General features: G+C 32.1%; 2 protein-coding genes across 4 annotated transcripts; one reads left to right on the forward strand and one right to left on the reverse strand.

Moving 5' to 3' along the window:
• Positions 1 to 346: 346 nt before the first annotated feature.
• On the reverse strand, positions 347 to 8,935 carry LOC129287780 (disease resistance protein RUN1-like). Of its 3 annotated transcripts, XM_054924026.1 has the most exons (7): positions 8,201 to 8,935; positions 7,496 to 7,545; positions 4,790 to 5,874; positions 4,360 to 4,659; positions 1,615 to 4,260; positions 1,064 to 1,192; positions 347 to 834 (listed from the first exon to the last, which is right to left on the reverse strand). In XM_054924026.1, the coding sequence occupies exons 3-5, from the start codon at positions 5,345 to 5,347 to the stop codon at positions 1,831 to 1,833; spliced, it is 3,288 nt and encodes a 1,095-aa protein (XP_054780001.1). In that variant the 5' UTR covers positions 5,348 to 5,874; positions 7,496 to 7,545; positions 8,201 to 8,935; the 3' UTR covers positions 347 to 834; positions 1,064 to 1,192; positions 1,615 to 1,830. The 3 variants fall into 3 exon arrangements, with proteins under 3 accessions (XP_054780001.1, XP_054780002.1, XP_054780000.1); XM_054924027.1 differs by lacking the exon at positions 7,496 to 7,545 and having other exon boundaries at positions 1,637 to 4,260; XM_054924025.1 differs by lacking the exon at positions 7,496 to 7,545.
• Positions 8,936 to 16,351: 7,416 nt separating this feature from the next.
• LOC129287901 (probable phospholipid-transporting ATPase 4) lies at positions 16,352 to 23,049 on the forward strand. Its single transcript, XM_054924169.1, is given in 12 exon segments — positions 16,352 to 16,570; positions 17,048 to 18,848; positions 18,851 to 18,956; positions 19,085 to 19,198; positions 19,448 to 19,724; positions 19,829 to 19,917; positions 20,032 to 20,119; positions 20,207 to 20,416; positions 20,711 to 20,836; positions 21,516 to 21,614; positions 21,720 to 21,911; positions 22,105 to 23,049. Coding segments are annotated over 11 exon segments (3,678 nt in total). The 5' UTR covers positions 16,352 to 16,570; positions 17,048 to 17,149; the 3' UTR covers positions 22,783 to 23,049.
• The last annotated feature ends 1,751 nt before the right edge of the window (positions 23,050 to 24,800 follow it).

Here is a 24,800-nt window from a genome sequence, read left to right on the forward strand (position 1 = left end):
AAAATGACCTATAATCCAAGTTTAAAATATCAAGAGAAAAAAAAAAAAAACAGAGGTTCAAAATACAAAAACATACACATCTAGACATCAAGTAAGTAATTTGCTCCAAGTGTGGCCCTCACTTTATCACTCACTCGTCGTTCTGTCATTGATCATTAGCATGATAAAAAGTTATTAATAATGAAATACAATTCTTTATGGTAATGAGATTTGGATCACCATAGATTATCATTGCACAGCTGCATTGAAGTGAGGCAAACAGGTCCTCAACAAATGAAAAATATATTAAAAGAATATAAAATCAATATTTCAACTGCGAAAAATTAATGAACAAAATGTGAAAATATTTTGCTTTAACAACTTATATTAACACTAATATTCAAAAGTGATTAGATTACACAGCTAGCAATCCTTGGAAGCTGCACAAGCAATTGTTTAAAACAGCCACGCCAAGAAGTTAAAATTGTTTCAGATTTTAGAGCCATTACACAAAGATTGATTCACGCTGAAATTATAACACCACCAAGTGATTGTCTTGTCCCAATGTGTTTTTGCAACAATTTACTTGCGGCATCCACAGGAACCCTTAACTCCTTCCAAAAGAAGATATCTTAACAGACGTAAAAGAAATTAGAATTATGCTCTATGTTATGATAAGTGAGTGAAGTAGCTCCAAATCCTTACTGTCAAGTCAGCAGAGATTTCTGTTACAAGAGGTGGAACACAGACCAATAGGACCTTTTGATCTCAAAGATTGGCTCTGTCAGCAGCTGGACTGCTGGACCAAGTGGGAATAGTTATGGAAGCTTCAATGCTGCTTCTGATTTTATTTCCCTTAGAAACAAAAATATCTCAGGTTATGCAGAGCATATTGGTATTACCTTAATTCAAAATTTGCCATGTGACGTAAACTTGTTCCAATTCACGGTGATAACGGTAATTGGAAAGTGCCCTCTCATGACTAGAAAAGACACACGCACATATAGAATGAAAGCCGATCTTTTATTACTCTATGTTATTATCAAACTGGTATAAATATTTCTTATAAGAACACAGTACTTACCAGAGATTTGGCACTTGAATTTATTCTTGGAGGTGCTCCTACTGCAAATTAATGCTCTTGGAAACAACACTTGAATATGCGCCACCAATCATTATAGCTGCCCTTGCTGTAGACCTGTTCCCCGTCAAACTACAAAAGAAGAACACAAACGTTGGTTAACGAAGATACTAAGGACTGTGAAACTTCATTTGCATCAGAAAGTACAAAGCTAATGCAACATTTTTGATATAGTCATTGAGATGAGATATAAAGGATAGCTTCATAACAGCCATAATTGGCAGTCAAAATAGGCTCTGTACTAGACAAAACACCATCAAAGTAAGTAGTATGAAAAAAAGAGAGGGGGGCTCTGCTAAGTGGTAAGAGAAAGAAAAAAAAAAAAGATATCCACTTTTACATATTGATTAACAAATCCCAATAATTTTTGTTGGCTCAAATACATAAATCCATAATGCGTTTTTTAAATAAAAGAAAAAACAGTTACTTGAACTTGCATCAGTTTAACAAATTGAAGCTCAATTAATGGATAAAATATAAAGAGAGAGATATACCAATGAAGAAATGCTAGGCAACCTGTTAATGTGAAGTGCTATCCCTCGGAGATTCCAAATTCAATCCGGATAGTGTGAGTAGTAACTGGTCAATTTTCTCAGGTTGAACAACACAAGATTCCTTCAATTTTTTTGCTAGAGTGAGTTGTTCATCCCCATCATCACAAGTATCCCGGGGCCTCTTTGTCTTCATGCCCTGCTTAGTCTTCAATTCCTTCAGTTGAAGGAAATCGTTATATTCTGAGGCGTATATGGGCGGACTCCACATTCTTTGATCAAACCATCACCAAACTCAAATTGAAATGAAAGCCTTGGATTATAATTACCGGTTCCCTCATCATTGCCTCTTTTTCTTCTAACTCCCTCTATTATCAATTCACAGAAGAGGGGATCATACCATAGGAAAACATTATCTGAGTTCAATTCTATCATAGAATAATGCCATCCTCTTGGGCCTTCAAAACCTCGATCCAAAATTGTTCCTTCTTCCTCATTAATAGTTTCTCCCCAACGGCATCGGCATCCCGAGTGACTCCAATCCTTCTCTTTTGATGAAAATTGGGGAATAAAAAAACAGAAAATGAAACCCAATAAGCCGTCAAAATCTGGAATGACGGAAACAAATATGGAAGAAGATGGTGATGAACTGCGATTAATAAACCACTTCGGAATTGTGGGTTTGGGGAAAGAAACAACGCTTCTTTCAAAATTGTCATAAATTGCCTTCTTTGAGGAAAGACTAGCATATTCCATAATCCCACAAAGTGCATGCTCATCATTATTACCATGACCACCAACTTTTTGGCCACCCATGTTTGACCCGAGTTCTATTTGTTGAAGGAAATTGTGATATTCTGAAGCATATATTGGACACACTCCACATGCTTCTATCAACCCATCATGTTTGGTTATCTTGTAATTCTCATCATAAGTGACTGCAGAAAATTCAAATGAAAGCTTCGGGTTGGCCTTGCTGCCTTGATCGTCCTCTCTTTCTATAAGTTCATTCAAAATACCAACAGAGTAGATTGGATCATACCACATAAACACATGATGCGAATTTAATTTTGCTATCCGCATATCATCACCTTTGCCTTTGACTTGTTCACCATCTTCAAAATATATTTGGCATTTCAAGTAACTCTGACAATTTGACTTTGACATGAACGGAGAAAGAACCGAGCAAAAAACAAAGCCTATCAAGTTGTTCACTGCTGAAGTAAGTTCAATGGTTACGAAACTCGAAGCCTTGGTTGTCTGATCATATCTAAACCACTCAGCCTCAGGAATTTTGCTTCCTGGGTAACAAAAAGCACCAATTCGATTGAGATATGCCACTCGCTTCAATGATAAATTAGCATATTCCTCAATACAAGAAAGTGAAAGCTCCTCCAACTTCAAGCAATTCTCAAAAAAGAGGGACTCCACCAGATATTTCCTTCGTGGTCTAGAAGCTGTTAAAGGGAAGGCAACCTCCAATGATGAGCAATTAGTGGCTTTTACATATTTAGTGAATGGAGGAAGTTCTGGTAGAGACCGGAGTGTCCTACAATTGGTCAGGTAAATGTAGTCTAGCTTCCAAAGATACTTGATGCTAGAAGGCAAGTACTCTACATTGCTTCCGTCCAATCCCAGTACATATAACGATGACAAGGTGCTGAAGTTGTCGGGAAGTTCATTCAAGTTACTACAACCTTTCAAATAAAGGTCTACCAAAGAGGATAAGGCATCAAAAAGCATGCGCAACTTTGACTTGTCAATCACTTCCCCGCAATCAAAGAGAGAGAGCTCCTTGAGAGATCTCAAGCAACATAGCTGCTCAATTGAAAAATTCTTCAGACTTGAGACATTGAGGCGAAGCTTTCTCAGTTTTGTAAGATACCCAGTTGAGGAATAGGGTATTAAAGCCATCATCCCTTCCTCTGGCAACAGTGAAGATCCCATCTGAGAAGTGAGGACTAGTGTCTCTAATGATGAACAATTGGTAGCATCTATTTCTTCAATGGATGGTGGAAGCTCTGGTAGAGATTGTAGCCTCTCACAATTCTTCAAAGAAAGAACTTTTAGCCCCAAAAGATGCTTGATATTGTCAGGTAGCTCAGTTAAGTTTCGACACCCATCCAAACATAATTTTTGTAAAAACCGCAGGGCATCAAACAGATCATGCAACTTCATTTTGTCAATTACTTGTTCACAATTATAAAGGCATAGCTCCTCTAGAGATCTTAAACAGCATAGCTCGTTTATTGGAAGACTTTTCAGTCTTGAACCATTGAGACTAAACTGTCTAAGTTTACTGAGATGCCCAATTGATGAGTCTAATATCTCAATGCGTGTAGTTTCTAGTTCTAATCTTGCCATTTCTTCTGATGACAAAGAAAATTCTGTCAAACTAAAGCACCAATTGAGATAGATTTCTTTGAGAGATTTTAGAGGATTCTCCCCATGAAGTTTCTTCACTTTAATGCATTTATCGAGACCCAAAATGACAAGCCTTTGTAAACATAAGATAGATGGGTGAACATAACACAGACTTTCACAAGATGTGAGATACATTGATTCGAGATTCTGTGCCTTTGAAAAATCAGGTAGCTCTGTCAATTGCTTACACCCAACAAGGTTTATCCTCTTTAAGTTCACAAAATCCTATCACATACAATTAAAAGAAAAGCATCACCTAAGAAAGAATATCATAAGACTTTGACTAAATATTGAAACATATGTTGTCATTTTTTAATTTATTACCTGTACTCCATCCCAAAGTTTTTTAACATGGCTATTTACCATGCGAAGTTCAACAAGTTTCTCAGGACAAAATGATGATGGCAAAGACTCCAAAGGATAATCATCCCATTGAAGGTACCTTAATTGCTCAGGTAATGATTCAAGGCCAAAAGAAAGGTCCACCTTACAAGATCTCCTATCCGTAGGGGAATAGAATTTTAGGAATCTTAGATTAGGCATCTTTTTGAAGGTATCGGTGCTTAAGTGTAAATGTCTAATTTTAGACAAATCTAATACTATGCCTTCAATTGCATCAGTTCCCTGAAAAACCACAATATAAAATAGAAGTAAATTGAACAAAATAAAAATAGATTGAATCTATCATATGAATGTAACATTCTCCATTAATAGATATGTGAGATTATTTGGAACATAAATGCTTCTTCCTTACCTTATTATTTTTTAACACGTGATAGACTTCTTTTAAATCACATAATCTACTTCGTCTTTCAGGTTCTTTAGTACACTCCTGACGAACAATTTCGTAGCCCATTTCTTGTATTAAATCATGCATGCGGACCGTGACACCATCTAGATTTATGAGAGTGCTATCGACAAGGGTTTTTAATCCAATTCTAGCATGGTAGCCAAAGTTCTCTAATAGAGTTATCACATGTTCTTCGATTTCACCCTTCAAAAAGAAAGCTATATCAAGAAACATTTCCTTTTCTTCATCATTTAATGCATCATAGCTCAATCTGAACACTTCAAGAATGTCTTCATTGGGACTCTTTTTGAGTTTTGTCAATGCACTATCCCATTCCTTTGTAGTTTTGGAATGAAGAAATGCACCCAATGCTACCAAAACTAATGGGATGCCTTTTGCATAATCAACAACCCTTTGTGAGTGGGATTCATATCCAATTTGTGGATGGTGTGAGTGAAAGGCTCTGAGGTTGAAAAGCTCAACAGATTTGTGATAGCTCAGGTTGGGCTTCATATATTTCATCAACTCTTCCACTTATAAGCAATTGCTTATGCCTTGTTGTAATGATGACTTTACTGCTAGGTCCCAAGTAATCACAATACGGAGCTAAATATTCTAACTGCTTCCAACTACTAACATCATCAAGCACTATCAAGACTTTTTTACAACTCAGTCTTCTCATAGCAAAGGCGCATGCTGCAACATCAAGTGGTCTGTGATATAAACTTTCTTCCTTTAGTAGCTGAAAGAGAAGCTTATCACGTACAAATGTCAATCCATGCTTTTCGGACTCTTCTCTTAAATTTTCCAAAAAGCAATAACTCTCAAATTGGGAGGAGAGTTTGGAAAATAAAGCCCTAGCCATGGTTGTTTTGCCTATACCACCCATCCCCCAAATTCCAATTACTCGAACCTTTTGCAATAACCTTCTGATCTCGGCACAATTTTCATCAATTCCAACAAGACCTGTCAGTGCTGAACTTGGACAACTGAGGTCAATGTTTTGCAACACATGGTTGACAATGCTTTGAACGAGTTCTGATTCGTCCCTAAAATATAAAAAACAATTAACAAAACCAAAAAGATTTTTCAATACATTAAGCAAACAACAAATTACACACATAACATCCTTTTGATCTCCCTTTCAAGGAAGGCCATACAAAATCTAAGTAGGTGGTGCAATATATTCCAATCAGCAAAAGGCAACACACATGAGCTTGTGTGGCAAGTTAATTGGCACATTCAATAATTTCTCCGAAGACCAGTACAATAGAAGAAAGTATTAAAGTAACAGGAAAGAAAGTAAATAAAATGCATAAAACTCATGAGTTTTGAGGTAATTACATATAACGTCCCTCACTTTTAATCATTTAAAATTAACCCTTATGATCTTTAATTTTGTTTTTCAAAGTCCCTTACTGCTAATTATCCTATTGCATTATTAACAATCTCCCATGTCAAGAAAAGCCACATAAAAGCTTGTGTGGCATCTTATGTGGCAAAATAATAAATGTATGAAAATTATATTATTTTTATAAGGATTAAAATGTCATTTATGTTTAAAAAAAAAAACCTAGTTGCCCTTCCATCTTGCCACCGCACAGTGGCACATAACAATTTCTTTCAGGGTCGCAAGAGGCAAAGGATTCAATTCCATGAATGTCCTTAATTAAACAAAATATTATATCATAAAACTATTTAAAATCAATTTTTATATTTTTTTTAATAGGTGAGGCTTGATAAGGAAAAAAATTGTTATTATCATTGTATAAAATTTTAAATATATATTTTTATATTAGTTTTATTCATATTTTTTTGTTATCAATAATGGTGCATAGTTTTGTTATATTAAATGATAAATTTTATTTATACAATTTTTATCAATAACATCTTTTAGATATTTTTATTTTTATTTTTTAGTATAAAGGGCTATTTTAATTGATAAAAAATAATAAAATTATAATTTTTTAAATTGTATTACCCGTGAACAATGAAAAAAAATATCCATCAACTAAAAAATTGAAAGTATCATCATGTATGTTAAAAATAAAAATTATAATTTTGCCCATTCTCAAATTGTCTTAAAAAATAATAAAAACATTTTTCCTTATCATATGTCATGTGCATTTTATTAATCTAATATGAAAATAGTATATTAATAACATATCAGTTAATTAGCAATGAGGGATTTTGAAAAACAAAATTAAATATCTAGAGTTAATTTTAAATGTTTAAAAATAAGGAAAAATCATATACATCTGTTACCAAATTTAGGAAGACTTTATGTATTTTAGCCCAAAAAGTAAAAGATTGGTAAGAGATGGACTATCAATTAAAGTGACCAAAAAATAAAAAATAAAAAAGGAGAAAGACAGTTAAATTTTAAAAAAATGAATTAATAATAGTTACGTGTTTAACAAAACTTTTAATAATAAATTATAAATATCAATTCAAATAAAAGTTTTTGGTACAATCTAAAAGTTATATTTAATATTTAAATATTTATTTATAATTAAAATATTTATAATAATTTAAATTGATATTTTTAACTTATTTTTTTAAAAAAATTTGTCATTCTCTCAAACAAAAATATGTTACTTATCTCCGTTGACAATTGAATAAAGGTGGCAGTAGCACAACTTAAAACTTGAGCGCAATGCTGATAGATACCGTACGACATGGCACCACTTCAAAGATATTTTCGCTCCACTCCTTCAAACCTAACACACACCTAATCGCCTCGTCAACATTATTTTTGATCGAAAGCGTGATTCATGAGCCATGAAGCTGTCAAGTTACTGTTGTTATTTTTTTTTAGAAATAAAAGGTCAAACTTAATGAGAGGATATAAATATTTTATTTGTTAAGATTTAAATATTCTATTTTTATTGTTGTCCAATACTTGATATGGAACAAATATTTCTTCAGTGTTTTTGATAATGTAATCATGTATTAAAAAAATTGAGTAGGGGCTCCATAAAATACAAATTTGACGAGATGGCACTATTTGAGGGACACTTTTATAGAGTACCTCTTAAAATTGAATAGAGAAGAATTATATGAGCATCACTCAATAAAGATTAATCCAATTGTAATAAATATAGTTGACCTATAACTTTGCTATCCATGTGTATGCCTTGTTAATAGGTAATATCTTGACTTATCATACAAATATGACTTGCGCAAGTTTCAAGGAGCAAGTGCTTTTAACTGAAGGTATGAAATCATGGACGAATTAAGAAGATATTGAAACTCTGGCCAGTAGGACAAGAAAAAGAAGAAAAGTATAAAAATGTAATGAATTGATTTCTAACTAAGCATAAATTGATCCAATTAAAGTTGCAATTTCAAAGAGTGAGGAGATACTATACTGACCTACAGGTTCGAGAATCCCAACCAGCTAAATTTGCAGCTAGAAAGAGAGCTTGCTTCCACTTGTTGACGCTGTCTTGATGAAGCCTGAAGTCTCTCTCATGCTTTGCAAACGCCTCCATGTAAGCTCCCCTCTGATGGCGGACATGAGATGGGTCAACTTGATAGAAGACAGGAATAACAAGCTGTCCTGGACCTCTCTACACCAGAGGATCTGGAGGAGCTCATTCAAACACCATTTGGAGGAGGCATAGTTCTCAGAGAAGATCACCACAGCTATACTTGAATCCTGAATTGCTTCTCTGAGTGCGTCCGAGATGTCATCGCCTTTTGGGAGTTGATAATCTATGTAGGTTCGAATTCCTCTTTGGCATAGTGCAGTATAGAGATGGCTGGTGAGGCTTCTGCGAGTGTCGTCGCCTCTAAAACTCAGAAACACATCATATTTCTTGGAGGAATAAGTGACGAAGAGGAGGAGGATGAGGATGAAGAAGTAGCGTTCATGATATTTTCGATCAGCGCAATTCAGAGCGCGCAAACAATTACAGCAATTCAGAGCGGCCATGAGAAAGTGCAGAAGAGGAGGATGACGGAGCAGCAGCAGAAGCCATGATACTGTGATCAGCTGTTCAAAGCGAACGACCAACAGTTTATCGAATTTTCTTCTTCAATTTGCTGAGAAATGTTGATAACAATGAAGCCATGAAGGCGTAAGGCAGCAACTAGTGATCGATTGGAGTTGACTGACTTTCAAGTTCACAGCCAATTTGATAATGAAATTAAACTTCCGGAAGGGTTTAAACAATAACTATATAATATTATATGATCAGTTAGGTATTTGAGACTCACCAAAGGCCATTTATCTGGCACTGGCAGTATATATAATTGTTTTCTTGAAGTGGATTGAAATAAATAGTGGCACTAAAAATCATTTGAAAACTAATGTCTTTCGTCTAATATCAAGTCAGTCCAGCCGCCTGGGCAGAGGTCTGACGAGTTGTGAGAGCGATTTAATCGTAATTTAAACGATCATGATCTTTCCTCCTTTTTTTCCCCCTTCTCTCCCTGCCACTCTCAACTGTCAATGGGAAAGCGGCTACATGATGTTCTTGTTTTAAACCTCTGCGTTATTAAAGTGTGCAATGTTACCTGATCACTCTCCATATTCTTATATATTTTTAAAAGTTTCATTAGTTAATTAAAAAGTCATTTAGTGATTTTTGGTTAAGTTTTTTGTGTTTAGTATTTATTTTGAATATTAGTTAGCTTATTTTGTAAATATTATACTTTGATTTTTTGAGTAATTTTTATTATTAATTTGAGATGTTTTAATTTTAAGAATTCCTACAAAAACTTAAAAGATGTAGAGGAAGAAAATATAATGAATTTTAAGGGGGGACAATGGAATTTAATGTTATCTGTTACAGCAACCATACTACAGTGAGTCAGTATTATAGAGCAAATTTTAAATTAAAAATAAAGCTCACTACAACAAATTTTATACCCAAAACACACAGTTTCGATTTTTCAGATTGAAAACATTAGAGAACAAATGTTGTCCCAAAGTTTGACTTTGGAAAAGCATTTTGAGCCGTAGGAGACAATTTTGGAGGGCTAGCATTGATTTAAGAGTTTGGAGGCAAATGATTCATGTGCTTTTTGTGATTCAATATAGTTTAATCTTATTTTTTCCCTTCTCCAATTTTTCTTATTTGGCACTTTCATTTTGCTGCTATGGGATTGATGTTGTTAATGTATAGTTAGATTTTTTTTTTCAATGACCTAAGCAATCATAAATTTGTTTATGTATTAAATACTATTTTCTTCAATTACTCTATAATTAATGTTAGTTTTGATCACTTAATCTCATTTATTTTGTCATAATAGATGATTGGGGGTTTAGAGTTTATCTTGAAAAAGAAAATATTAAATGGACCTTAAGATTAGGTAATACAGGGTTAGAATTTATTTTGATTTGTGATTAGGATCAGAATATACCTCTTCGACCTATATAATCATTTTAGAGTGCTATTAAATTTCTAATGCCTCTTGGATGATTGCATTAAAATCAACATTCTTATTTAAGAGAGGTTGTAATTGATTGGGAAGATATTTCAACTAAATACACACTAAATTAACCAATCAATATTAATCATAAGTAATTCAATGGAGATATAGTCTAAGAATTTAACAAGATCGTAGAAGCCTAGGTTATCTCTTTTATAAAATTATTGTTTGGTGAAATCACTTGCCTTTACCTTTTAATTGTTAGCTTTTCAAGTTCATAAATTCTCAATCGTGATTTGCTCTACTTAAATGAAATTAAAACATTAATGCTTATTTTTCATTTTGCTTGATTATCTATGGTATCGACCATAATTTACCATTAATTATAGTTTTGATTTGTATGCTTGCGATATCTATTGGTTTTTCTATGCCTCATTACTTAGGGAAAGTGACATTTTGGTAACAAAAGAAAAGTTAGATAATTCTATATAGGGTTAAAAGGGTATTTTCGCCTTTTACATATTCATTTAAGAGTGTTTACGGATTCTAAACTTGTAGGTGGTGCAATTTTTCTTGTTAACATTTGAAAATAATTCACCAGCATTTGCAATTGAAAAAGTTAACTTCAATTATTAGTTAATTAAAAAATTATCAAAAAAAGATATAAAAATTACATACAATGACCCACAAATTTGCAAATAAATACCTTATAAAAAATTAATATAAATTAAGTCTCTAAAATGATAGTTGGTCAAAATTGTATTTTCAATTTTTATGTGAGTAAGAAATAACATTTATATCATAATTTTTATATGTAATTTAAGAAACTTAATTGATATTAAATTTCGTACTTATTGATACTTTTATAAGTGATTTTCTATAATTTTTGAAACCCTTTTATGTAGTTTTTAGTATATTATGAATTTAGAAAGATAAATGCTCTATTTGGAGCAACATTTTCATCTAATGCACACCAACTACGAGAAATAGTAAGGAAGTAAATCACTTGTTTTGTCATTTTTTTTTTGTTTTTAAAAAGGTTAAATGATAGTTTTACTTTTAAATTATAACTATAGGAGCATCTAAAATTTTAAATTTATTTTTAATATAATATTTCTTTAAAACATTTAAAAATAGTGTAATGTTTTCCTACTATTAACATATGTTAATTTTATCATTAGTTGACTAAAAAATTAAACCAACAAAATCACAAAACAATAACAATGAAAATTATAAATAAGTAGCCTATAAGAAGTTAAATTATAGGTCTACTGATGTTTAGTATTTTAAACTCATTTTTAATATAATGTTCTATTTAATATTTGAAAATACAATGTTATCCTGCAATTAATAAAAGTTAATTTTAAATATTAATTGATAAAAATTAAAAAATATATATAGAAAGTTATAGAAAACAAGCTAAAAATTACAAATAAATACCATATAAAAAATTAATACTGATTAAATTGTTTAAATTAAATGAAAAAGAAATACTAATTAAAAAAAATGTTATGTCTTTTACTTGGCGTGCAAAGCTGACATTAATCCTTTCACACACGAAGTTCCTTCTCCCATTTATTATCCTTTTTTTTCATTAAGCAAAATTTCGATTCCATGCATAATCTTACTTAACATGATACACATTACACGATATTGTTATGAGAAAATGATAATAAAATTTTAATCCCTTAAAGTACCATAATTCTCTTAAAATTTTTAAGAATTTTTTGACATTAAGGAATTAATATAAAATACCAAATTATCCTTAACTGAAATAAAAATTTTAAGTTTTAAAATAGATATTTCGTGCCCTTGATTCATAAATTTTGTTCTAAGATTCATAAATTTTCTTCCTAAAATTACAAGAATTCAATAACAATTCGCAAGTTCGCATTTAAAATCTTAATATTTTTCAAATGTTGCAAATATTAATTGCTATTCATAAGTTTTGTTGTAAGATTTATAACTTTTCTTCTTAAATTTACAAAAATTAATAGCAATTTGAAAGTTCATATTTGAAATCATGATATTTCTTAATTGTTACAGATATTAGTTGTTATTTACAAGTTTTGTTATAAGATTCACAATTTTTTTTTAAAATTGTAAGAATTCAATAGCAATTTTGCAAGTTTACATTTGAAATTTTAATATTTCTCGAGTATTGTAAATATCAATTGTCGTTCATAAGTTTTATTTTACTATTTACAACTTTTTTTTTAAATCGTAAGAATTCAATAACAATTTGTAAGTTCGCAAGTATCTAACTAGTACAAAATTAAATTTCAATGACATATTTTTTGCCATAGTTTTTCAAGAAACTGTGGTAGAAATAAACCTAGGAGCACTTTCATAAATAAAATGCAAAATATCATTTATAGTGATAGTCCTCAAAACAAAGGTGTCTGATTTAAAATATTTTAAATAAAATTTAACAATTAATTAAATCAAATAAAAGTATTAAATATATTGTTAATTATTTCCATTAATTGAATAATAATTAAGATATATGAATTATGTCCCAAATAAGACATATTAAATTATATTATTTAATAAGTCATAATAATCATTAAAATTAATTTACTAATAAATAAATTTCAATTATAATAGTTTATTTTAAATATTAAATTCATAAGTAATTGAAGTACAAGAGTATATAATAACTTATATTAATTATTTCATAATTGTGTCTGAATTAAGACATATTTTATGTGTCTTACTTCTGACAAAATAATTTATAATTCATTAAATTTTTGTAATAAATAATATTATTTTATTAATTTTTTAAGGTGAGACCATGTTGTACAGTTGTGAGAGGCACCTTTAGCGAAAAGCCCAATGGTGCCTGTCATCGAAGGTTCCAACTGAGGGTTCTAACAATCAAAAGAATCTCTAAGCTTCAATTTCAATCGGTGCAAAATGATTTGAAATGATTGGTTTTGGTGGTAGTTGAAATGAATGTATTTTTTGATGAAATAAACGTAGTCAAAAAGATTATTAGGAAGCCTATTATGTTCTGAGTCATCGAAAAAGATATTAATGATCTCATTATTTTTGAGTGGTTAGACTTGGTAATAATTCAAATTTTTATCATGTAAGTATTCATTTTTATTTCTAAATTATTATTTAATATTTTTATCTTATTGCTAATGTATTTTTATTATTAAAGGTACCTCCATAAAATATGTACTAAACTCAGTGTCGATGATAATTATGGGTTATTGTCTTCACTTTTAACAAAATGTGGCAAAGTGAATTAAAAAGCTTCTTATATTGAAAAGAGGATGTGCAAACAAAAGAAGAGATGTTGGTTTTAGTAATTATTGAGAGGTGTTACATTTTAAATTCACCCCTTAATTTATAAAATTTGTTTCTTAATAATGTGATATTAATATAAATTAATATATTGTAGTCATTATTGGATACTTCTTGTCATTTGCCCATATGAAAATACTATATATTGGTTTTGTTCACTACAAAAGAAAATAAGTGACGATATGAAGACTTTGATTAAATTGTAAGTTTTTGAATAATTTATTTTGTGTTATTAATAACATATATTTAATATTTTTAAGTGTGTATATTTGGTAAATAGATCTTTAGCGATATATTAAAAATTAACAGGAATGGTTGACAAGAAAAAAAATGAAATCAAGTGAGTACCAATGCAACTAAGTATTTTAAATTTATTTCCTAATTAGAATGAAGATTATAATATTGATATAATAAATTTAATTATTTTTATTTTTTTTATAGTGTCCTTAACAATCAAGAAGTGTAGAATGTTGTTATTATGTGATGATTTCATGTATAAAATCATCATGCAAGGTATCACTCACTCATTTGATCAGGTAATAATTTATTAATAATGATTTATAATTATAATGTTTGCTATATACTTGAGTTATTATTCATATGTACATTGTTATTGAATTTGTAGCACTTTCAAAATTTAGAGTCATATTTTAAGCAAGAGTTGAGACATATATGCAATATGTGGTCTAGTTTTTCTTAAAATTAACAAGATTAGAGTGAAAACTTTCTAGATATTTGTTTGAAAGTGTAAACTTTTATTCATATGTTTGTACTAGATATATTTGAATTGGTGTTTGGAATTGCTGTTTACATATTAATGTAGATTTTGTAAGTAAGGGATGTATATAGTTATCGGTGATTCTATAAAAAAATATATAGTATTTACTGCCACAGTTATAACTGTGGTAAAAGATGCATATATGGCGGCAATTGTAGTTTACAATTGTCGCCATATATGCATCTTCAAACATATCTTTCACCACAGGTGAGTTTGAACCATAGCAAAAGATATTATTTTTGCCACAAGTGAGCTGAAACCTATGGCAAATGATAACCATTGTTTGATGTATTGTTCTCCATAGGTGAGTTGGTATTTATGGTGAAAGATATCATTTTTCGCCACAGGTGAGCTGAAACCTATGACGAAAAATACATCTTTTGTTACAATTTCATTTGACCTGTGATAAAAAAAATTATTTAATGCCACACGATCTTCTATTATATAACTTCTTCTATCACCAAAAATACATTTTAATTGTGGTAAAAAATGCTTTTTGTGTTAGTGTCTGTTTTGAGGTTTGAGATTTTTATTTCAATTAATGACAATTTTGTCTTTCATGTTAATTCATTAATGACAGAAAAATCTCTAAAGACTTCAAGGGAATTATAATATTTTGAGAAACCAAAATACCATTTAGATAATTCAAAGGAATTTTCATGTTATTTTCCCTAATGTTATCAAAAATAAATATAAAAAATAAAATTCAATTGGTTAATTTTATTTTTTTGAGGGAGAATGACAAATATGTTTCAAAAAGATCAATTAATTTAAGTTAGGTTCAAAGTGTTAACTTTTAAAAATTTGTAACTGAATCTCTCAATTTTGTAATTTCGTTGTGAGATACTGCAACTTGTATTTTAAATTTTAATAAAAAAATATTTTTTTAATTCTTTAACTATATTAAAATTTAAAAAAAAATTATAAATTAATCACAATGTAGTTATAAAGTTAAAAGATTAAGGCCATGTTTTGTAGACTGAAATTATAGAGATGGAAATGGAATTGAAAAAAAATCTGAATAAAGTGATGTTTGGTAGACATGAATCATAATTTTCAAGAATCCCAATTCCATAAAAATAGGTTGAATTGTATTCTTTGTTTAAAGTTATGAAATCAAGGGTAATTCTATAGAATTGTGACTTTTAAGATACTTTTACCCTCATAAAAATTATAAAAAGATAATTTTGCCCTAAAAACATATAACCCTAACCATACCCAAAAATGACCACACCCAATTATAATATATGTGTGTATGTGTAAAATATAATACGATATATGTATTTATAATATTTCTTCCATGAAATATTTTACTTATATATAATATTTATCATCTATCTAATATTTTATTTATATACTAAACATGTGAGGAAATTAAAATATTTTTGTAAAATATTTTACTTATATATAATATCTATTATCTATATAATATTTCATTAACATATAAAATACATAAAGAAATTGAAACACAATTAAGCTTTTATTATGTTTTATTTTAATTTCTATATAGGGGTATTTTTGTCTTTTAAGTATAATTCCATTTCTATGTCTTACGTACCAAATAAAAATAATGTAAGGATTCCATTAATTTTTCTGACATACTAAACATATTTTTGTAATTCAATTCTATTTCAATTCTGATTCCAATTTTAATTTTAATTTTAATTTCGATTTCATCAAAAACTATTCAATCATACTAAATGAGACCTAAGTTATAAATTTTTAAAAATTTAATACTTAAAATTTAATTTAAATTAATTGATTGTTTTAAGATCTTTGTCATTTTCCGTTTTTCTTTGCTCTTTCGGGTGCATCCATTTAATAGGAATATTCCCGCAAGTATTTGTATTCCCTTCCTGCGACTAGTGAAACTTCTCCATTGGAAGTTTGAACTTGAAACTAAAGCATCAGTCACAATGTTTGTAAAATTTCACAAGAAAAAAAATGTTCGTCAAGTTCAATGCAAAACAAATAATGAGAAGCGACAAACCTGCAACATTTCGATATGATTTCTTTTTGCGAAAATAAATATAGCGGGAAATGAGGGACCGAAAATTCCTGACATTGTTTCCGACTTCTGAGGAGCGAAGGGGGAGAGAGATACAGGCCACTGTCCTTTGTCTCTCTTTCCCTTTCTTCGATGGTCTTCCTTTAGTGACTTTCTCTCTCTAGACCTTGTCTCCTCGATCTGCAACTTGAATTTTCTGGGCTGTCTATGTCTCCATTCTTTGTCCCGCATTGCTACATTTTGAAGATGAATGACTCAATAGCGTTCGGTACATTTTCTTTTGTTTCTTATTCGCACATTCATAACCTGCATCTTGAAGCTTTATTCTTTTAATAGAAGGAATTTCCTTTTTCAATTTAAAAGTTTTGGATATGAGGAATCGAATACGTGCTATTTTTAATAATTGCTTTTCTGCCTAAGCTGGATTTATTTTAGACTGATTACGTTTTGTTGAAAAAGCTAAGAATGATGAACACATTAATGATCTGGTAGAGACAAACAGGTTGTCATTTGATTTATTTGAATTTTAATATTTGGAAAGCAAGGTGGTTAGCTGATTCATGATTGCCAATTTGAATAGGCGCTCTTTCGTTGCATTTCAATTTTCTTTCTCAGTTTTCCAATGGTGTCAATTCAGAATTCGAGTGCAAGTTATTCAACTTTACGTATTATGCATATAACGTATGCATGAAAGGATCATGCTTATTTGCTGTAGTTAATAGTATCCCCGTGTTTATCTCATCAGGCTTTAGAAGAAGAAATTGGGATAACTCGTTCCCTAAAGGCAAGATTTGGGTTTTCTTCTTAGTTGGCATGTGTAAACGATTGCCGCATTGAGCTTGGCTAAATGGGACTACGTAAATTAAGAGCGAAGATTAAAAGGAGCCATCTTTACACGTTTGCTTGTCTTAGGCGGAGTCACACTGCACATGAGAATGGTCAGAACCTTGAAGGTCCTGGTTTTTCAAGAGTTGTACACTGCAACCACCCTCATCTCCATGAAAAGAAGCCTCACTTTTACTGCCGGAATGATATATCAACTACAAAATACAATATTATAACCTTTTTACCTAAGGCACTCTATGAGCAATTTCGCCGGGTTGCTAATGTATACTTCCTTGTGGCTGCATGCCTTTCTGCCTCTCCAATTTCACCATTCTCTCCGCTGAGCATGATTGCTCCTTTGGCATTTGTTGTTGGGCTTAGTATGGCAAAGGAAGCATTGGAAGATTGGCGCAGGTTTCGTCAGGATGTCAAAGTTAATCACCGGAAAGCTAGTGTCCATAAAGGCAATGGTGTTTTTGATCTCAAGCAATGGCAGGACATTGTGGTTGGGGATGTAGTAAAAGTAGATAAAGATCAATTTTTTCCTGCTGATTTGCTTTTCTTGTCATCAAGTTATGAGGATGGGATATGCTATGTGGAAACTATGAATTTAGATGGTGAGACAAACCTAAAGGTAAAAAGATCTTTGGAGGTTACCATGCTTCTATATAATGATGAATCTTTTAAGGATTTCATTGGAATAATTCGTTGTGAAGACCCAAATCCTAGTCTCTACACATTTATCGGAAATTTTGAGTATGAACGTGAGGTTCATCCGATTGAGCCCAGTCAAATTCTCCTCCGAGATTCAAAGCTTAGGAACACTGATTTCATATATGGAGTTGTCGTTTTCACTGGTCATGAAAGTAAAGTTATGCAGAATTCTACAAAATCTCCTTCAAAAAGGAGCAGAATAGAGAGAAAGATGGATTACATCATATACCTTCTATTTACTGTTCTTATTTTGATATCCTTGGTCAGTTCAGTAATATTTGCCGCAATCACTAGATTTCAAACTATAAATTGGTGGTATTTGATGCCCATGCAATCGGAGGTCCAATATGATCCCAATAATGCTGCATTGGCTGGGTTAAGTCATCTGGTTACCGCACTCATTCTTTATGGATATTTGATACCCATATCACTTTACGTTTCAATTGAGGTTGTGAAGGTTTTACAAGCAAACTTGGTTGAACAAGACTTGCACATGTATCATGAAGAAACTGGGACCCCAGCTAGTGCTCGAACATCAAATCTGAATGAAGAGTTGGGTCAAGTGGACACCATACTTTCTGACAAGACTGGAACTTTAACTTGCAATCAGATGGATTTTTTAAAGTGCTCCATTGCTGGTGCTGCATATGGTGTGAGTTCCAGTGAAGTTGAGCTTGCTACAGCACAGCAGATGGCTCTTGAACTTGAGGAAGACCAGCAGGATGGTCTCTCCAAAACACCCACACATGAGGGCAAGGCATCTGTTTCGTGGGAAAACGTTGACCTGGAGACTGTTGTTACTTCCACGGATGATGAGGCTCAGAAGGCTACTATAAAGGGTTTCAGATTTGAGGATGGTCGTCTCATGAACTGTAACTGGTTGAAAGAGCCCAATCCTGATGTCCTTTTATTGTTTTTCCGAATATTAGCTGTTTGCCACACTGCCATTCCTGAGCTGAATGAGGAGACAGGAACTTTAACTTATGAGGCTGAATCCCCTGATGAAGGGGCTTTCTAGCAGCATCAAGAGAATTTGGTTTTGAGTTTTGTAAAAGAACTCAAGCAAGTGTTTTCATCCGTGAAAAGCTTTCACCTTCTGAACAAGCTGTTGAAAGGTAAACTTCGTTGTGATAATCTTTTTACTCTTGTTTTTCCCCCTTGAAGGAGGGTTTACAATTCTTGAGATTATTTATATCATAGTATTTTTCTTATTTATTTATTTATTTTCTGCCGAATGAGACAGGGAGTACAAAATCCTGAATCTGTTGGACTTTACTAGCAAAAGAAAACGAATGACAGTGATTGTGCGCGATGAGGAGGGAAGTTTACTTCTTATGGCAAAGGGGCTGACAGGTTAGTTTATGCAATATCTGGTTCCTGTCTCTAACTAGTTACAACAGAATATATTGATGTTAATGGTCGAGCACAATTAGAGTGAATTGTGAAAGAAATTTAAATTTTACTAAGCTTTGTAAAGCGTAGTCCCCAATGGTTTTCAATAAAATCAGTGCACCACCGAGAGTCCAAAAACATAAGCCTGCAAACAAGTACATATGCGGGCACCGATCAAACTTTGACTTTCATTTCACTCTTCTTGGTTATGCAGTATCATATTTGATCGACTATCAAAGAATGGAAAGACGTATTTAGAGGCTACAACCAAACATTTGAATGAATACGGAGAAAATGGTTTGAGAACATTGGCTCTAGCTTACAGAAAGCTTGATGAGGAAGAGTACAATGCTTGGAACAATGAGTTTCAGAAAGCCAAAACGACTGTTGGGCCTGACAGAGAGGCAGTGCTTGAGGAATTAGCTGAAAGAATGGAAAAAGAGCTAATTCTTGTTGGGGCTACTGCTGTGGAAGACAAACTGCAAAATGGGGTAGGCTTTATAATTCTTCATTAATCCTTATGTCAGTGTTACAAGTATGTTTTTCCTCAGTTATTTTTAACCTTTTTTTTCTTTCTTTCTTTCTTTCTCATCAGGTTCCCCAATGCATTGACAAACTTGCACAAGCAGGTCTCAAGATCTGGGTTTTGACAGGGGATAAGATGGAAACTGCAATCAACATAGGGTCTGTCTACCAAAAATTATTCAACACATTATGTTATTCTATTTCTCTTATCATAATTAAGTTTGAGATACCCCGCTTTGGTAAACAATATGGTCTTTTTATTGTGCGGTGCAGTTTTTCTTGTAGTTTGCTTCGACACGGCATGAAGCAGATCTGCATATCTATTCAAGAGGCAGACTTAGTTACCAATTTTGACAAAGAGGTAATTAACTTATTGAGAGACCAGAGAAATTTACTTTATGGACATAGGTTTCATCTGATTTTAGACCAAGTCCTTGTACACCCTCAGGCCATTAAGGAGGGCATTTTGAATCAAATCATCAATGCCTCACAAATGATAAAGCTGGAGACAGATCCACATGCTGCATTTGCATTAATTATTGATGGGAAGGCTCTAGCATATACTTTAGAAGATGATATGAAGCATCAATTTTTGGGATTGGCTGTTGATTGTGCTTCTGTCATCTGCTGCCGTGTGTCTCCCAAGCAAAAGGCGTTGGTATGACTTTTCTCCCGTTTCTCATTTTTACTTCTGTTGGAATTCTTCTAATGTTTGGTATTCTACATATTCATTTTTCATCGCTTTCAGTACTGCTAAGCTGTGGATTTTTTGGTGTATTTTGCACAATGATTCACTTGGCTCCATTAAAGTTTGACCAGAAATAGTTTAAGTGAGGCTAATTATAAAAAACTCAAGTGGATCCATAAACGCAATTGTTCACTGTTTCGAGAGAAATAGAATAATGTTGCACACTGCTTCTTTTTAGTCAACTTATGAATACCTTGGTGTCAGGTAACAAGGTTAGTTAAAGAAGGCACTGGGAAGACCACTTTAGGAATAGGTGATGGTGCAAATGACGTTGGCATGATTCAAGAAGCAGATATTGGTATTGGTATTAGTGGGGTTGAAGGTATGCAGGTTAGTGACGTACATTCCAACACTTTCTCTATGGCTGTGTCACGAAAGTATGGATGCATTCCAAGCTGTTTTCCTGCAACGTTATATACAAAGACAACTGGAATTTTACTTGTATGGTTTCAGTTTCTTTGCTTTCGAAAGATAGGAAAGCTAGATAGAGGAAGCCTGTCATGTCTATTTACATTCATAGCAAGATGAGCAGAGAAGCAAATCTTTGGCAATTTTGTAGAGGATTTTTGTTACTCTGTGATATGCGATAAATAAGTCAATAGAGAAGAGAGCTCTGCATTGTTATAATTTGTTAAATCATAAATGGAAGTGTTTTCTAAAAAAAAACATATGTAGGTTTCCTTTATCTGGAAGAAGTTACAAATTTCTTTTGTTTGACATGTGGATAGGTTTAAAAATGAGATTATGGGAATTATTATCTTTTCAAAATTTAAATTCAGTAAATTTGGGTGCTCTCTTCCATAGCAGAGTGTAAGTAAATACACTAACTTGCTAAGATTTATTCCCAAGTTTGCCACCATCAGCCATAGAATTCTTTTTGAATTGTTATTTTCATCATTACGATTCAAGAAAGCGCGCATTCAGATTTTGAAAGTGCACATTCAGATTTTTCTGTTTTCAAAGCATATGTCGGAAATCTATGGAGCTCTAACTTGTAACATATTTTCAGGCAGTGATGGCTAGTGACTTCGCTATTGCCCAATTTAGATTTTTGGAACGACTTTTGGTGATCCATGGACACTGGTGCTACAAGAGAATAGCTCAAATGGTGATTGCTGATCGATGTTCATCTTGGATATCATTCTCACATGTTGGATATGCCTTCAATATCACTCTTAACATATGTATTGAAAATGATGTTCTATGCATGCAGATATGCTATTTCTTCTACAAAAACATAGCTTTTGGGCTCACCATCTTTTATTTTGAGTCCATGACGAGCTTCTCTGGGCAATCAGTTTATGATGACTGGTACATGATATTGTTCAATGTTGTTCTAACATCATTACCTGTCATTTCGCTTGGAGTATTTGAACAAGATGTTCCATCAGAAGTTTGCTTACAGGTTTGTCCTCTTCATAACGTTTCATCCATGGTAATTGAAGTACATGTTTAGGAAACTCCCAAACACACATTTGTTGGATCTTGTAAATGTCCATTTCAATCGGAAGGGAAACGGACTTTTGGGAGTTTCTCAAACACGCTGTGTCAGCAATGTTTCCCGACCTACATTTACGACGCAATGTTTCTCTTCGCAGTTTCCTGCTCTATACCAGCAAGGCCCTAGAAATGTGTTTTTTGACTGGTTTAGAATATTGGGATGGATGCTCAATGGTCTATTTTGCTCCCTCGTTGTCTTCTTATTCAACATCTGCATTTTCTCTGACCAAGCGTTTCGAGGGGATGGCCGGACCTCTGATATGGCTGTTGTTGGTACCACGATGTTCACTTGCATAATATGGGCTGTCAACTGCCAGATTGCCCTCACAATTTGCCATTTCACATGGATGCAATACATATTTATCATAGGCAGTATAGCCTTTTGGTACATATTCCTGGTGCTATATGGCATGCTTTCACCAAATTATTCAAAAACTGCCTACCAAATCCTGCTTGAAGTTCTTTCTCCTGCCCCAATGTATTGGTTGGTGACTTTTCTAGTAACAGTTACTTGCAATTTTCCTTATTATGCCCATGTATGCTTTCAAAGATGGAAAAGTCCTTTGGATCATCACATTATCAGAGAGATCAAGCACTACAAGAAGGACGTAGAGGACCAACGCATGTGGAAGAGGGAAAGGTCTAAAGCAAGACAGAAAACCAATATTGGGTTCAGTGCAAGAGTGGAAGCTAAGATGAGGAATTTGAAGCATAAGCTGCATAGGAAGCAATCAGCCTTGCCTTTCATGTCTTCTCCAGACGGACATTACAAATGATTTAACAATTTTGGCTTGATTTCTTTTTCTTCTTTCTTTTCGAGTACAGATGTAGATGATTCTTTGATCGAAATGGTGGGTTATGATTCGAGAGATCACGGAGAAGTGATAATGCTAGGAGTTTTTACTTAGAAAAATCTTGTGTTTTATATCATGCTGCAGAAAGAAACAAGTGTAGTTATTATGTTTAGGATTATAGTCACAAGAAATTACATCCCTCTTGTAAATTTTGAAACATATCAGCTACAAGCGAAAGAGTTGCAACAATATTTAATATTATTTAAAAATACATTCACATATTTCAAATTATATTGGTCTTAAATTATTTAATTTTGTAAAAATATTCGTTAAAGATAGTCTAAAAATTTACAAAAGAGAATTATGTGACAATCTATTGATCAACTAGCTAACTTCAAAATAACATCTTAGTTAGTAAGAGGTCGCTTATTGAACTCGTGGCTTGCTGGTTGGACCATGCTGGCTTCATTTTGTTGCTAGTCATCGTTCAATTCCGCAAGCATTACACTGACTCTGAGATGCTTGTTTGATTGTTTTCAATCCTAACTATGAGGTGTTTCAAAATACCTCCCTTTTTTAAGGGATATAAGATCCCTTTAGAGATTTGGATGTTTTGTTTTGTAATTGTTCTTTTATTTTTGGGAAAATAGCAATCAAGAATCGTTGGAGCTGAAAGAAATTTATATCAGTCAAGAATTAATTGTTATGAAAATCCGAATGAAAAATAAGGCAGAATTGATAGTTGTTAATTTAAAATGAGTTGTTTTTAAAACTTGAATAGATATTTGTTGATAAAAAACTAACTCGAATTAATAAGTATGCATTTAAGTTTTGACAACAAATGATTCTTAATTTATATAAATTTCTTCCAACAGTTATTGATTGATATTTTTTTTTATTTTTTCAATAAAAAGATGATTAATTACTCAAATGGAAATTACAAGTTTTTTTTTTTGGTTAGAGGAATTACAAGTTAAAGTAAAAGCTAATTTAACAACTTCTTGTCATTCATGGCCTTCTTATAAAAAGATAAAAAGATGGTGAATGATCAGAAGTGTAAAAATCACTAAACTAGTCAAGAATGTTAACAGTCAATCAATATGCATAAAAATTGACTTCCCCATACATAAATTCTTAAAGACACGCCCCTGTCCTTATATAAGAAAAATAAAATCTAATTTGGTCAAGAATATCATTGTCTAGGTGAAATTCCACACAATCGGTAAAAACTGACTTTTCGATTGTTGCAACACATGTGAAAGCCATGTAAGATAGCAACAACCCTTGTATTAACCAGTAGAAAGTTGCCAATATTGGCACTGAACCCCACTTCCCAGTGTGCATTAATTACTAAAGAGAACTAGGCCTATTTTCCGGGATTGGAAAGATTCTGTGGTTACCAAACTATTCATGCTGAGATTAATCTTGACATAGGTTTTGAGATATTTTGATAAATGACAATCGTCACTGATCAGCAAAAAAATTTCAAGGACTTTACATAAATAGTCAAATGATTGTTCGAATGTGCGGGAACTCCACAAGTATACATCCACTTAACATATAAACCACGTTTGAGGGATCTTATGAAATTAAAATATGGATTGCTTCTAAAGTGTGGGAGAGAAATATTCAGTGAAATTATAAGAATAGACTTGTCCATAATTTTCAGTAGCAGACTTGATATTTCATTATATTTGATTCTCTCTCATTTTAAAAGTACTTTATAAATTTTTATTTTTATGTGTTTCAAACCTTTTGTGGATGGAACAATTGACTGAATTATGCAACAATTTAATGGAGGCAAATATTTTCTCTCAGAGAAAGCGTACTTACTCACTGCCAAAAAACAAAGATGGCTTGATTAGAACAAAATCTTATATTTTTCGAATTGTATGAAAAAGAATTTGAATTTTGATAATTGACCCCATCTTTACCAATTATCATCCCCATTGTATGAGCAAGTTCCACGTGGCTGAAAAAACAAGTATTTTTTAGCAACT

Source organism: Prosopis cineraria, unplaced genomic scaffold (genome assembly GCF_029017545.1).
Source record: "Prosopis cineraria cultivar Desert tree isolate PC_DT_omini unplaced genomic scaffold, ASM2901754v1 PC12, whole genome shotgun sequence".
NCBI classification, from domain to species: domain Eukaryota; kingdom Viridiplantae; phylum Streptophyta; class Magnoliopsida; order Fabales; family Fabaceae; genus Prosopis; species Prosopis cineraria.

Excerpts from the sequence above, each read along its gene's own strand:
- LOC129287780 (XM_054924027.1), bottom strand. The coding sequence starts at position 5,347 with ATGAAATATATGAAGCCCAACCTGAGCTATCACAAATCTGTTGAGCTT. Across the intron at positions 4,660-4,789 it reads ACGTGTTAAAAAATAATAAG|GGAACTGATGCAATTGAAGG; the intron begins GTAAGGAAGAAG and ends GTGGTTTTTCAG. Across the intron at positions 4,261-4,359 it reads AACTTTGGGATGGAGTACAG|GATTTTGTGAACTTAAAGAG; the intron begins GTAATAAATTAA and ends TGTATGTGATAG.